Source organism: Emys orbicularis, chromosome 3 (assembly GCF_028017835.1).
Source record: "Emys orbicularis isolate rEmyOrb1 chromosome 3, rEmyOrb1.hap1, whole genome shotgun sequence".
Taxonomy (NCBI): domain Eukaryota; kingdom Metazoa; phylum Chordata; order Testudines; family Emydidae; genus Emys; species Emys orbicularis.
The window spans coordinates 159,722,055-159,734,170 of NC_088685.1; the positions used below are offsets into that span (position 1 = coordinate 159,722,055).

Consider the following 12,116-nt stretch of genomic DNA (forward strand, 5'->3'; position numbering starts at 1 on the left):
ACTAATTTCTCTCCTCATACGGAAGCCGTTCCATACCCCTAATCATTTTTATTGCCCTTTTCTGAACCTTTTCCAGTTCCAATATATCTTTTTTGATATGGGGCAACCACATCTGCACGCAGTATTCAAGATGTGGGTGTACCATGGATTTGTACAGAGGCAATATGATATTTTCTGTTTTATTATCTAGCCCTTTCTTAATGATTCCCAACATTCTGTTTGCTTTTTTGACTGCCGCTGCACATTGAGTGTACGTTTTCAGAGAGCTATCCACAATGACTCCAAGATCTCTTTCTTGAGTGGTAACAGCTAATTTAGACCCATCATTTTATATGTATAGTTGGGATTATGTATTCCAATGTGCATTATTTTGCATTTATCAACACTGAATTTCATCTGCCATTTTGTTGCCCAGTCACCCAGTTTTGAGAGACCCTTTTGTAGCTCTTTGCAGTCTGTCTGGGGCTTAACTAACTTCAGTAGTTTTGTATCATCTGCAAATTTTGCCACCTCACTGTTTATCCCTTTTTCCAAATCATTTATGAATATGTTGAATAGGATCAGTCCCAGTACAGACCTCTGGGGGACACCACTAATTATCTCTTTCCATTCTGACAACTGATCATTTATTCCTACCCTTTGTTTCCTATCTTTTAACCAGTTACCAATCCATGAGAGGACCTTCCCTCTTTTCCCATGACAGATAATTTTGCTTAAGAGCTTTTGGTGAAGGACCTTCTCAAAGGCTTTCTGAAAATCTAAGTAATGGAGGTCCTCTTCATTAACTAAGTATATATAGTGGACGAAGGCCTGGGGAGTTTATGAAGCATTTCTAAGGCTCCCAGTATTCTGGAGTCTCTGGCAGCCCCAGGGCATCTGAACCAAATTGATATGTTAGCGAGTGTCTTAGTTGTAAGTACTGCCACTCTGCTGATGGTCACAGGTCATAATGCTGCGTTAGCATTATAAAAGTGAAAAAATCCTCATCATTGACTAATTGGGAAATGCATATGATGCCTGTGCTTGCCCAGTTCTTCCAAATTATAAATTAATTCCCAGTTGTGAGTCTGAGTTGCCACAAATAGGTGATTTTGCATGATGTCAAGGATGACAAAGCTAGAAGACCTCCACATTCTTTGACCTCAGAGGATGAATAGTCTTTCAAGATATTCCACCAGAAATAATCCAGGAGAACTAGCATAAATTACTGACATACTTAACTCCTCAACACCTGGTAGCCTAGCACTGCACATAAACAATGGGATTCTCAAACTCGCAAAAGCATTTTGGCATGTTCCCACTTCAGTAATGGCGATCTCCAAGTGAACAGATCAGAGGCCCAAACAAAGGGTATGGTATATTTATTTCATCATTCAAGCCCAGGTTCACTGGTCATGCAAGTAGCCCAAGAGAGGTCAAAATAGCAAGAGTCCTTCAAAACCACTCCTTGCAACAAGGACCTAAGAAACTGTACCTGTATGTTTATAATATATACTCCTCCATGAGACTTCAAATGAGAGTGGCCAACTGCAACACCTTACTCCTGTCTAAATATGAATTCTTCTCTGGGACAGTCTTTCGAACCTCCTCAATAAATTATCTAAGGATCATCAGGAGGAGTTAAAGATCCTTATGATCAAAGACCAATTCACTGTGAGAACACCCCTCCAGGCCACTCTTATTGCTTCTGACACAATGGTAAGGACTGTGACCATGGCCATCTTCATGAGATGTTCTTCATAGCTACAGGCATCTGGGATCCTTTGGGAGGTCAAGATGACTATAGCAAACCTTCCTTTCAAGGGCTGTGAGCTCTTCAGCAGCACTACTGATGAGGTTCTTCACAGACCTAAGGACATTTGAGTGACCTGCGATTCCAGGCACTATAGGTCCCTACTTCTCAGGGGAAACAGCCTCTGAGGCGGCAGCCTTGCTATAGGCAAAGGCCACAAAACCTGTACTACTCTCAGCAGTGACTTTCTGAGCCTTTGAGGTAGACAGAGATTCCACAAGTATCACCCTTTCACCATCTCCTTGACTGTCCCACAGTTTTGACACAAGTATCAAGAGCCTGCTCAAACTGCCTGTGGATGCTTCTGTCACATCTTTTGGAAACTGCTTTTGCCTCTTTCAAAAAGCCGAGAATGGGATAACTTCAGACCGGTGACTTCTGGATATAGTAACCCAGGGGTGGCCAACCTGAGCCTGAGAAGGAGCCAGAATTTACCAATGTACATTGCCAAAGAGCCACAGTAATATGTCAGCAGCCCCACATCAGCTCCCAGCGCCTCCCACCCACCAGCAGCCCCGCTGATCAGCGCCTCCCCCTCCCTCTCCGCACCTCCCAATCAGCTGTTTTGTGGTGTGCAGGAGGCTCTGGGGGGGAGGAGGAGGAGCGAGGGCATGGCAGACTCAGGGAAGGGGGTGGGAAGGGGTGGAGTGGGGGCAGGGCCTGTGGCAGAGCCAGGGGTTGAGTGAGAACCCCGCAGCACATTGGAAAGTTGGTGCCTGTAGCTCCAGTCCCGGAGTCGGTGCCTATACAAGGAGCTGCATATTAACTTCTGAAGAGCCGCATGTGGCTCCGGAGCCACAGGTTGGCCACCCCTGTAGTAACCAATGGGTATTCCATCCAGTTTTAGACAGTTCCTACCCCCCTACCCCTTGTCTCTCTTCAAGAATCCCTCTCACAAGATGCTGGTGAGGCAAGAAGTAGGAAATACCCTTAGAATTCAGAAGAAAGGGCTTTTATTCTCATTACATCCTAATTCCAAAGAAGAAAGGGATCTGGGCATCCAGTGCCTCAACAAGGTTATTATTCAATGTTTCATATTCCATCCTACCCTTGAGCCTCTTGATGTCCCCACAGGTCTTTACCACGTTGCTAGCCGTAGTGGCTGCACATCTATACAGACTGGGAATACAAGTTTGTCTATATATGGATGACTAGCTAGTTCAAGGAAGATCCCCACAGCAAATGTTCAACTCAATTCATGTAACTCTACAGGTCTTTGCATCTCTGTGCCTCAGAGTCAACAAGGACAAAGTCCACTGTGACCCCAACTTGAACCATAGAGTTCATCAGCACAGTGCTAGATACTTCTCCAACTCCAGAACACTCTGGCAGGCCAACTCAGCAGATCATTTTCAGAGAACCATGAATGGCCCCAATTCCATTTTCCACAACATATTAATCAGGTGGGGATTTCCCGTTGTGGTCTTGTTCACATCATACAGGAACAGCAACTGCTGGATGTTTTGCTCCTGAAGGGATGTAAACCCAGCTCGCTGACATCTTTCTTTTCCCCTGAGTGCTGGATCAGTTCTTCACCTTTCCACCAACTCACTTAATTTCCAGAGTTTGAGAAAGCTGAAACAGAACTCTTGCCACATTATCCTGACCACTCCCATCAAACCCATGACGATTTGCTCCTTCTGTCATCTGTCAATGAAGACACCTTTTCTGGTGGCCATTATCTCAGCTTAGAAAAGTCAGCAAAATACAGGCCCTCATGTCCCCATAAGGACAAAGTAATCCTTAGGCCTCATCCCAAATTTCTGCCTAAGGTAGTTTCAATCAATCAATTCATCTCAATCAATTAATCTATCTCCCATTTTTTCCCCAAAACCTCACTGCAACCCAGGCAAAATAAAACAGCACATACTAAAGAAGGTGAGAGCTTTATCCTTTTACTTAAATGGAACAAAGTTATTCACTTCTTCCCCCAGACCATTTATGGCTTTCCCAGAAAAAGTTAGAGGGCAACCCATGTCCACAGAGAGGTTATCCAAGTGTGTTTCTGTCTATATTTAGTGGTTCTCAGCACCCCCACTACACAAATTGTTCCAGCACTCTGCAAGCCACCCTCCATCCCAGATAATCAGAGTCCTGTTCTCTTGTGAATCTTGTTGGCAAAGGAACCGAGTGGCTGTTGAGGCCACCCTGCCCTTTATTCCCTCAGCTGTGGTGGTCACAAGGGATCTCAGAGTACAGGTACAACCCCAAGGGACACTGCTATCCAAAAGAATCCAATCTCACACACGGGACACATGTAGTGGAATCCGTGTGAAAACACATCTCAAAGAACCACAGTTACCATGGGGTAAATAACATTTCTTTCGCCTTCTTTTCAGCTCCTAGTCCTGATTTTATTGCACTTCTTCCCATATTACCTGATAAGTGCTTTACTTTCCCATGTAGATATCTTTTGATTCATGTAAAGTGAGAGGTATACAATGACCTAGTGGTATTAATATTGGTTAAGTAAAACACAAATGTTGAGATTTTGGAATCTTTTAGAACTGTATAGTACAAAACAACCTGACTTTATTTTTATCACAGGCATAATTATTATGCTAATGTTAATTTAAATGACTTGATGAATTTGTTCTCTCATCTTTCATATTTTATTGTTAGATTAAAATTCTCAGACCAGGAAGTTTAAATAGTGCAATACGAGAGTTTGTTATTGAGAAATTAGGAGCCAGATATCTTCAGACTGGAGGGATTAACTTGAAAGAAGTGTATGAAGATTCCAGTGCCACCACTCCATTAATATTTATTCATTCTCATGGTGAGATACTCATAAACTAAGAAGGGGCACATAAAACCTGGTTTATGAAGCATTACTTTTCAGATTCTAGTTTAGCTTTTATGTTCAATAGGTTGCCCCTGCTTCCTAGAGTGTTACCAACTTTTGCATTCATGTTATCCTTGTCTCCTGTTAAACTGAACAGCAAAGAGTGAAACTGGGAGTAGACAAAAATCACAGGAAGAAGGAGGGTTGTGAGGGATGCTCCACATCAATCCACCAGTACCTCTGGCCTTGGAATTCTGCTCCAATCTTCAAATTCCCCTTTAAGACTGGGTTCAAGGTAGCTGCTGGAAGGGGAAGCCCTGCTCATCGTCACCAGAGATAAGGAACCAGGAGGCAGCACAGAGTTACAAGGCCTGGCTTTAAATGGATTCCCCAAAAATCCATGGGCAGAGTTTTTCTCCTTCTAGACTGCCTCTTGTGGTTTTTTCCATGGGAGTGAGTGATCTGGCCCTATATTATTTGTTCAATATTTAAAATAACACTAAATAACTTAACCAAAAATGTTGGTTGAACCACATCCGCATTTTCCTGATGAGAGGTACCTGCTGTTCAGTATCATTTGCTGTGATAGTTACCATTGTGAGAAATTCTTGAACTAATACAATCAAACCATCATTCTTATTCATCAGTGTCTCAGTGCTTTCTTCTGATAATATAACATAATCCATTTTTCCTCACCCCATGATTCCCTTATAATGAAATGTATAATATTACAAAAATAATAACAGAGAGTACTATTCTTACAGGTGAGGTAATTAAAGATGACACATTTTCAAATATGTAACTCTAAAGATAATTTTTGGCTGCTGTAGCCGCATAAATAAATCAATTCCATGTTGTTACACAGGAATAGACCCAGCAGCTCACCTTCTGCGCCTTGCACAGGAAATAAAAGGAACCACACAGCATGTGAAAATGGTTTCTTTGGGACGTGGTCAGGGAAGCAAAGCTGAAGATTTGATACATAAAGCACAGCTGTTGAGTGGACAATGGGTTTTCCTCCAAAACTGCCATCTTGCTGCATCATTTATGCCCAGGCTTTGTACAATTGTTGATTCGTAAGTGTTTTATTTATATTCAAAATATAAATTAAGTTTAACCCAGCCAAATCTGAAGCAATCAATATAAATGCAAATATCAATCTTTTTAACACAAGAGGTATGAATAAAGTCTCCGAAGAGGAACTGGAAAAAGTTTTCTTCTTTGAGTGTTTATATATTCTACTCTTGGCTAGCAATATCTATTGGGCAGTTCCTACAACCTGAGTGCCCTTATTCTCCTCTCCAAAGGGCATAAAGAGGAGAGCCACGCCAACCTACTCTTGGTTCCTTCATACCACCCAGGACTAAGAGACATAACTGAGGACAGTATTTGTCTCTTGCCCATTTGTGATTGTTAATACAATCATTTTGTATATAGTTGCTTTTAGTGTGGATACAGTAGTTTATGATAGGTTTCCATTCTGCGTAGTTTTTACTCTGTCTTTTAGTTACCCGGTACCAGGCTTCAGACCTTATGGCTGAGCAAAAATCACCAGGTTTCATGCCAGGTGGCTATACCCTTCAATGACAGGCATATTAGATGCCTATTTTGTCTGAGTGAGTGGTATATTACCAACAAATGCTCTATTTGTTGGTCTTTTTCCAAAAGAACTCAAAAGCAAGGGAGGCTTATTTAAAGTATAGACAAGCCTATACTTGGTCCTGGACAAACAAGATCTGCCTGGATCCAAATATTCTTCTACTGGACCTGCTCTGGTGAATGGGAGTGCCACAACTTCCTCCATGGTTCCAGCTCCCAAAAAGTACTCCTTAGCTACTTCCATTTCTAAATTCTCTCTGTCAGAGAAATTCAGCCTGTCACTGAATGTAACAGACTGCACCAACCTAGCTCTACTCCCTCCAACAAGGACACCAAAAGATTAGACTACTTCAATAGGAAGAGTTTTATCTCAGCTAACCTACAGTTCTGCATTGTGAATGATCAGACCTCAATTCCAAATATGATTTTATTAATTATAATACGTTTTCTGAGTTCAGAAACAAACTGCTCCAGGAACCTAAAACACAATTGCAGACCATTGCCTGAGTGAGTGGACAAGCTGATAGCTTGATTGTCCCTCCAAGCTTCAGTATTGCATGGTGACTTTGGTTGCAATGAGATAAGCTTCATGACTTCAATTCTCTGGGTTCCCCATGGAAATTCCTACCATGGAGGATCTCCCCTTTGAGGTTAACAACATGTACAGTGACAAAATGGATGAGTTGCTACAGTCCTTCAGGACTCTCATGCAACCCTCCACTCCCTGAGTATATACACCTCAGCACCTTGGAGAAGGCACTCCAAACCACCTCCTTATAAGCAAGAGCCTGCTTCTCCGCCCTTTTACTGCCAGAGAGCCTATGAACCTCCCAGGAAGTATCTACCGTGCATGGTCCCGTATTACTTCGGACCGCTGGGTGCTCCACACAGTAGAGAGGGGATACTCCATCCTATTCTGTGCCCTCCCATCCTTCCACCCCCCTTCCCCGTCCCTCTTCAGAGACTCCTCTCACGAGCAACTCCTTATACGGGAGGTGCACTCGCTCTTATCACTAGGGGCAGTGGAAGAGGTTCCTCAGGAGCAGAAGGGCAAGGGCTTCTATTTCTGGTATTTCCAAATACCGAAAGCCAAAGGCGGCCTCAGGCCCATCTTGGACATGCGAGAACTCAACAAGTTCATGAAGAAACTCAAGTTCTGCATGCTCTCTTTGGCCTCCATCATCCTCTCACTGGATCCAGCAGACTGATATGGCGACCTCGACTTGAAGGACACATATTTTCATATCGCAATCACTCAGCCCCACAGGTTTGTGGTGAACAATACCCACTACCAATTCACAGTCCTTCTTTCTCTCACTTTTCCCAGACACAGAGAATCCTCTAGTCTGCAATCATAATTGTTGGACTTATCATGCTCAGAAAACCACATAGGCTTCTGATTTGTCAAAGCTATTGGTGTCTGCACTGTTCCACCATATGCTGAGTTCTGGGGAAAGGGTACAACTCCTGGATTTTAGCTAGCAGCTCCTGATCTGGACCTCAGTGGAGGCTCAGTGGAATACAGCTGTTGCTGCTATTGCTGCCCACCGGTACTCTTATCCCTGAAGGCAAGAGAACTGTCCCCCATTACCACCCTAGAGATCAGTCTGACCAGGGAGGGCCCCTCGTGGCATGAGCAGATAGGCTGAAGTTGCCATCCATTGTCAGAAGTGAGTGATGAGTTCACCCACAATATCTGAAAAGGGAAGATCACCACCCAGTATATCCGTGAACAAAAGGTAGGGGCTGTGGGGTTTGCTGCCAGAGATTAGTGAAAGGGGATCCACCTTGCATCTGTGAACCTGTTGGGCTGTTGAATTCTCTCCTCTACCCACTGCACCACTCACTTGGAATGCAGCTGAGTATTTTCTGACCCTGGCAACCCCCAGTACTTAGCTACCAGGTAGGAATGACAATTCCCAGTCTTATAGTACATGATTAGAGGTTCTAATGTGAGTGGACAGCATCACGTTTCTGAACTGGACCATGATGTGAACATTCAGATTCTCTTTTGCAAGACCCACGAGCTCTCTTTCTAGGCTTACTACTTTGAAGAGTAAGACAAAAGCTGGAGAAATCACATTATTTCTGTCCAGGTTGTTTCATTTAAATTACTTGAGCAAATGGTAATGAAATTTGATTATTAAAAGTTTGCATCTTGCCTTATATATTTGGTAGAATAATAATTACGTTACCAAACTACCTGTCTTTACAGATTTACCCAGCCAAACATAAACATGGATCCTCAGTTTAGACTATGGTTAAGTTCCACACCTGATCCTTCTTTCCCCATACCTATCCTGCAGAAAGGTTTTAAGGTAAGGGCATAGGCGGCGAGTTGTATGGGCTCCACCAATGTTTGGGCTTATATTTTCAGAACCATCCTGTCCATAGGATGGACCGGGGCAAACACCCCAGGGGGCCCTTCACCCCGAGGGATTAGCGGGGGTCCTGGGGTGTTAGCCTGGGGCCAGCAGCAGCGAGCAACCCGGCCCCAGCCAGCCCCGCTCTGCCCCTTCCCTCCCCCGCTCCACCCCTTCCCTCAAGCCCCTGCCCCGCCTCTTTCCTGCTTCTGCGCCCCCCCCCCCAAGCAACGCCAGGGGCAGGCTGGGGCCGGGCCGCTCGCTGCTGCCAGCGCAAGTGTCCCCCTCCCCCGCTAACCCCTTAGGCCACCCTGGACCCCATGTCCCCCCGAAGTGTGTGGCACCCCAAAGCAGGACGGCTCTGCTTGGACCCATTCTGGGCACTACCAAAAATTATACTAACCTGGCGCCTATGAATAAGGGTTGATATAATTTGCTAAAACACCACAGTCAGAAAGTTGCTGTGGTTTTGGCTGTAAATACCCAATTTGAATATTTCAAATTTCTCATTCTAATATTAATATTATCTTAACAAGAAACAGAGCCAAACCAAAATTCTGCACTCCACCACCCAACCTTCATGAGGGAACTCAACTCCAGTTCCTCCAGTCTCCCCACCTAAAGCCCAATTCTACTCTGAACTAGATGGCCTTGTTTCTCCATATGAAAAAGGAGACATTTATAAAGACTACTTGGCTTAGTAGAAACCTGTCTGATGACTGAAGATTTATTCCCCTCCCCCAAGTGAGCTGAATGTTATTCTTGCAGTAACAAGAAAAAGTTAGAATTCAAACATCCTGGATTTGTTTTTTAAATGTTCAAGAGTTTGATACAAGTATATGTTGTAGCAATGAAATAAAATGAATGTGCTCTAGGAGAAGATGACCTCATGAATAAAACACTTTAGTCTCTTATTTCCCTTGAAGAAATAAATAGAATTTTTATGGTCTCATCTTTTCTTGGTGGATGAGTGCTCCATTTTCCACTCTTTTAATTTGAGTGATTTTCTGGGAATACATCATTTTATATATACACATCCTTTAAGGCCATTAGGTTTGCTCATTCTTGTGGCTAAGAAGAGCTGGATGGTGCTGATGGGTCAGCTAGAGGAGGCTATTTGAGAAGAATGCAAGGTGGTCCATCCCCCAGATGCAGCCTCCATAATGCCCTCAGCTCCTGCTCAGAGCAAGAGATTAAGCTTCACGTCACATTCACTTTTCAGAAGACTATCAGCTAAAAAATCAGGTCCTCAGTACTGCAGATAAATTTACTTGGGTTTCCTGTTAGGGCAACATAACAGCTGTTCTTCTTCCCAAAAGTGGTGGTTGTTCAATGGCAGAGATCCCACAGCAGAAATTTTTATAAAGTGCAGTAGTTCTTCATATATTACTCTGAGTAATTAGGCCCAAATTTAACACTTCCATGGTTTATTTCCACCTGCTCAAGGATTAATAGTTCCACTTTAATTCCTAAATTTATGACCACATGACCACCATGATGGCAAAAACAAAATAATCTCTGCTGAATATTGATACTCACATTTCAGAAAATATGTATATATTATTATATGTTTATATGAATTGTTTATTTTAAAATATTTCTTCAGAAGCAGTGTAATTGAAAACTAATGAGTTGTTTATTTACATTATATCCTACAGAATATTGTGTAATGTTTTCAGAAAAAGTGCCCCGCTTATGCAAAAATGGTGAAAATAGTAGTGTCTAACCCAATGGTTTTCAGAAGGATAGTTGTAGTCAGCCATTAATGAAATCTAGATTTCTTCAAGTGTCCTCTCTATTCCCACTTGTGGGATTCAGCACCCCTGGCATCATGTTGCAGACTTTTTCTAGTGAATGGCATCCATGGATGGGGGAGTGGTCTCAGATGCCCTTCAGTTCTTTTTTAACTGCTGAAGGTGCAGTGACCCTGAATCACATAGTGTGTGTGATGCTTTCCTCATCTTTTTCTTTCTTTTGATTCTGTCCTTTGTGACTATTTTCTTTTTAGTCAGTTAGATTAACAGCACAGGTTTCTTCAGTTTGAAGAATAAAGAATAAATGGTACCCAAGGGGCACAGGTATCATCTGGATGACCCGCAGGAGTGGGAGGGCCACCTCAAACTCTCCTACTGACAGGGGAGGATCCTCAGGCCCAGTTGACTAAGTCTGGCAATGTGTAAATCCAGCATCAATTTTGGCCATCCATTAACCTAAAGTGGCTGTGTCCCTGGCTTAAGCCACGCCCATCTCCGTGATCTTATCTGGGTGAGCCCCATGCCAAGGTCCTGGTGCCAATCAGCACCGAGGTCCCTGGATCCCTCTGGGTCTAATTCAGTACTGAGATACCAACACAGTTGACATGCTGCCAAAGTCTCCTGATCCCTCCAGATTGACCTATTCATCACCAAGGTCAGCATCCTTGTTGCGGTGTCAAAGTCCCTGTATTCCTCTGGGTCAGTCTAATTCCAGCACCCTTGATGTGTGCTAAGGTTCCCTGGATTTCTCAGGGTCAGCCTAATTTGATGCTGATGTCCCAATATTGTTGATGTAGCATCAAAGCACCTGGATCCCTCTGGGTTGATCTATTAGCAGTGAGGTTCCCGCACAATTAATGAAGTGCCTAAGTCCCTGGATTCCCCGCAATTGACCTGAGGTCTCAGTATTGTTGATACATCCATTGCAGGCCTTCTATCTTTTTTGTAGAATTTGCACGGCTGTTGCTTGAAGCCCTGTATGTAAATATATTGAAATAAAAATGTCTTTTGCTGAGGTCTGATGTGGGAGAATTAAATTATAATCACTTCCAACATTCTCTTGTATTGCAATCTACAGCTGATGCTCATGTTGGCAGTTTGTAGTCCTTGTTCACCTAGACTTATCAGCCCAACTTCCTCCGGGGTTATACATCTTGCTAATCTCTCACAAGAGGGAATATATGGAGGCCATTTGAAGAAGAAAGAGAGGTTACTTACCAGAAACTGTTGTTCTTTGAGAGTTTTGCTTCTGTATATTCACGCTCCCTACTCACCTTCCCCTTTTCTTTGGAGTCTCAGGTAAAGAATTCCAAAAGTAGCAAAGGAATTGAAGGGTGGTTGGAGCCACACCCTCTTTTATACCCTTGGAATCCTCCACAGGGGGAGCAGGGGTTGAACGGGTAGCATGAAGGGTTTGGCCAGTCAGAACTACGAGTCAGAGTTAGGAGTCAGTAAAACAAGTCAAGGGTCAGAATCAGAGGTGGAAGTCAGAATCAAAGACTGGGGCATGGATCAGGAACAAGGCAGGAAAGCAAGAACTAGGTCAGGAAAACCAGAATCAGGAGCAGACAGGGAAGCAGGAACCAGGGACAAGGCAGGAAAGCATGGCTGAGGAGTCAGGCAAGAAGGCAGGGTTCAATGTAGCAACTACCCAGTTGCACAGATAACTTCCTGTGTCTGCTTCTGGTTTAAATAACACAGCCAGACCAATAGGTGGGGCCGGGCACTCATCCAATCAGGACTTCGATTGCCGATGCCTCTGGTGGAGCTAGGGTTCCATTAGCCACTGAGCCCACCAGTTACTAGCAAGTCGCCAGATGGTA

At 43.7% G+C, this 12,116-nt stretch overlaps 1 protein-coding gene across 1 annotated transcript in view; it reads left to right on the forward strand.

Annotated features, from left to right (window-relative positions):
- Window positions 1-12,116, forward strand: part of DNAH14 (dynein axonemal heavy chain 14) — a 451,367-nt gene that overhangs the window by 400,120 nt on the left and 39,131 nt on the right. Inside the window, 3 exon segments of the mRNA XM_065401478.1 lie at window positions 4,415-4,571; window positions 5,443-5,653; window positions 8,392-8,494. Coding sequence (XP_065257550.1) covers window positions 4,415-4,571; window positions 5,443-5,653; window positions 8,392-8,494 — 471 coding nt within the window.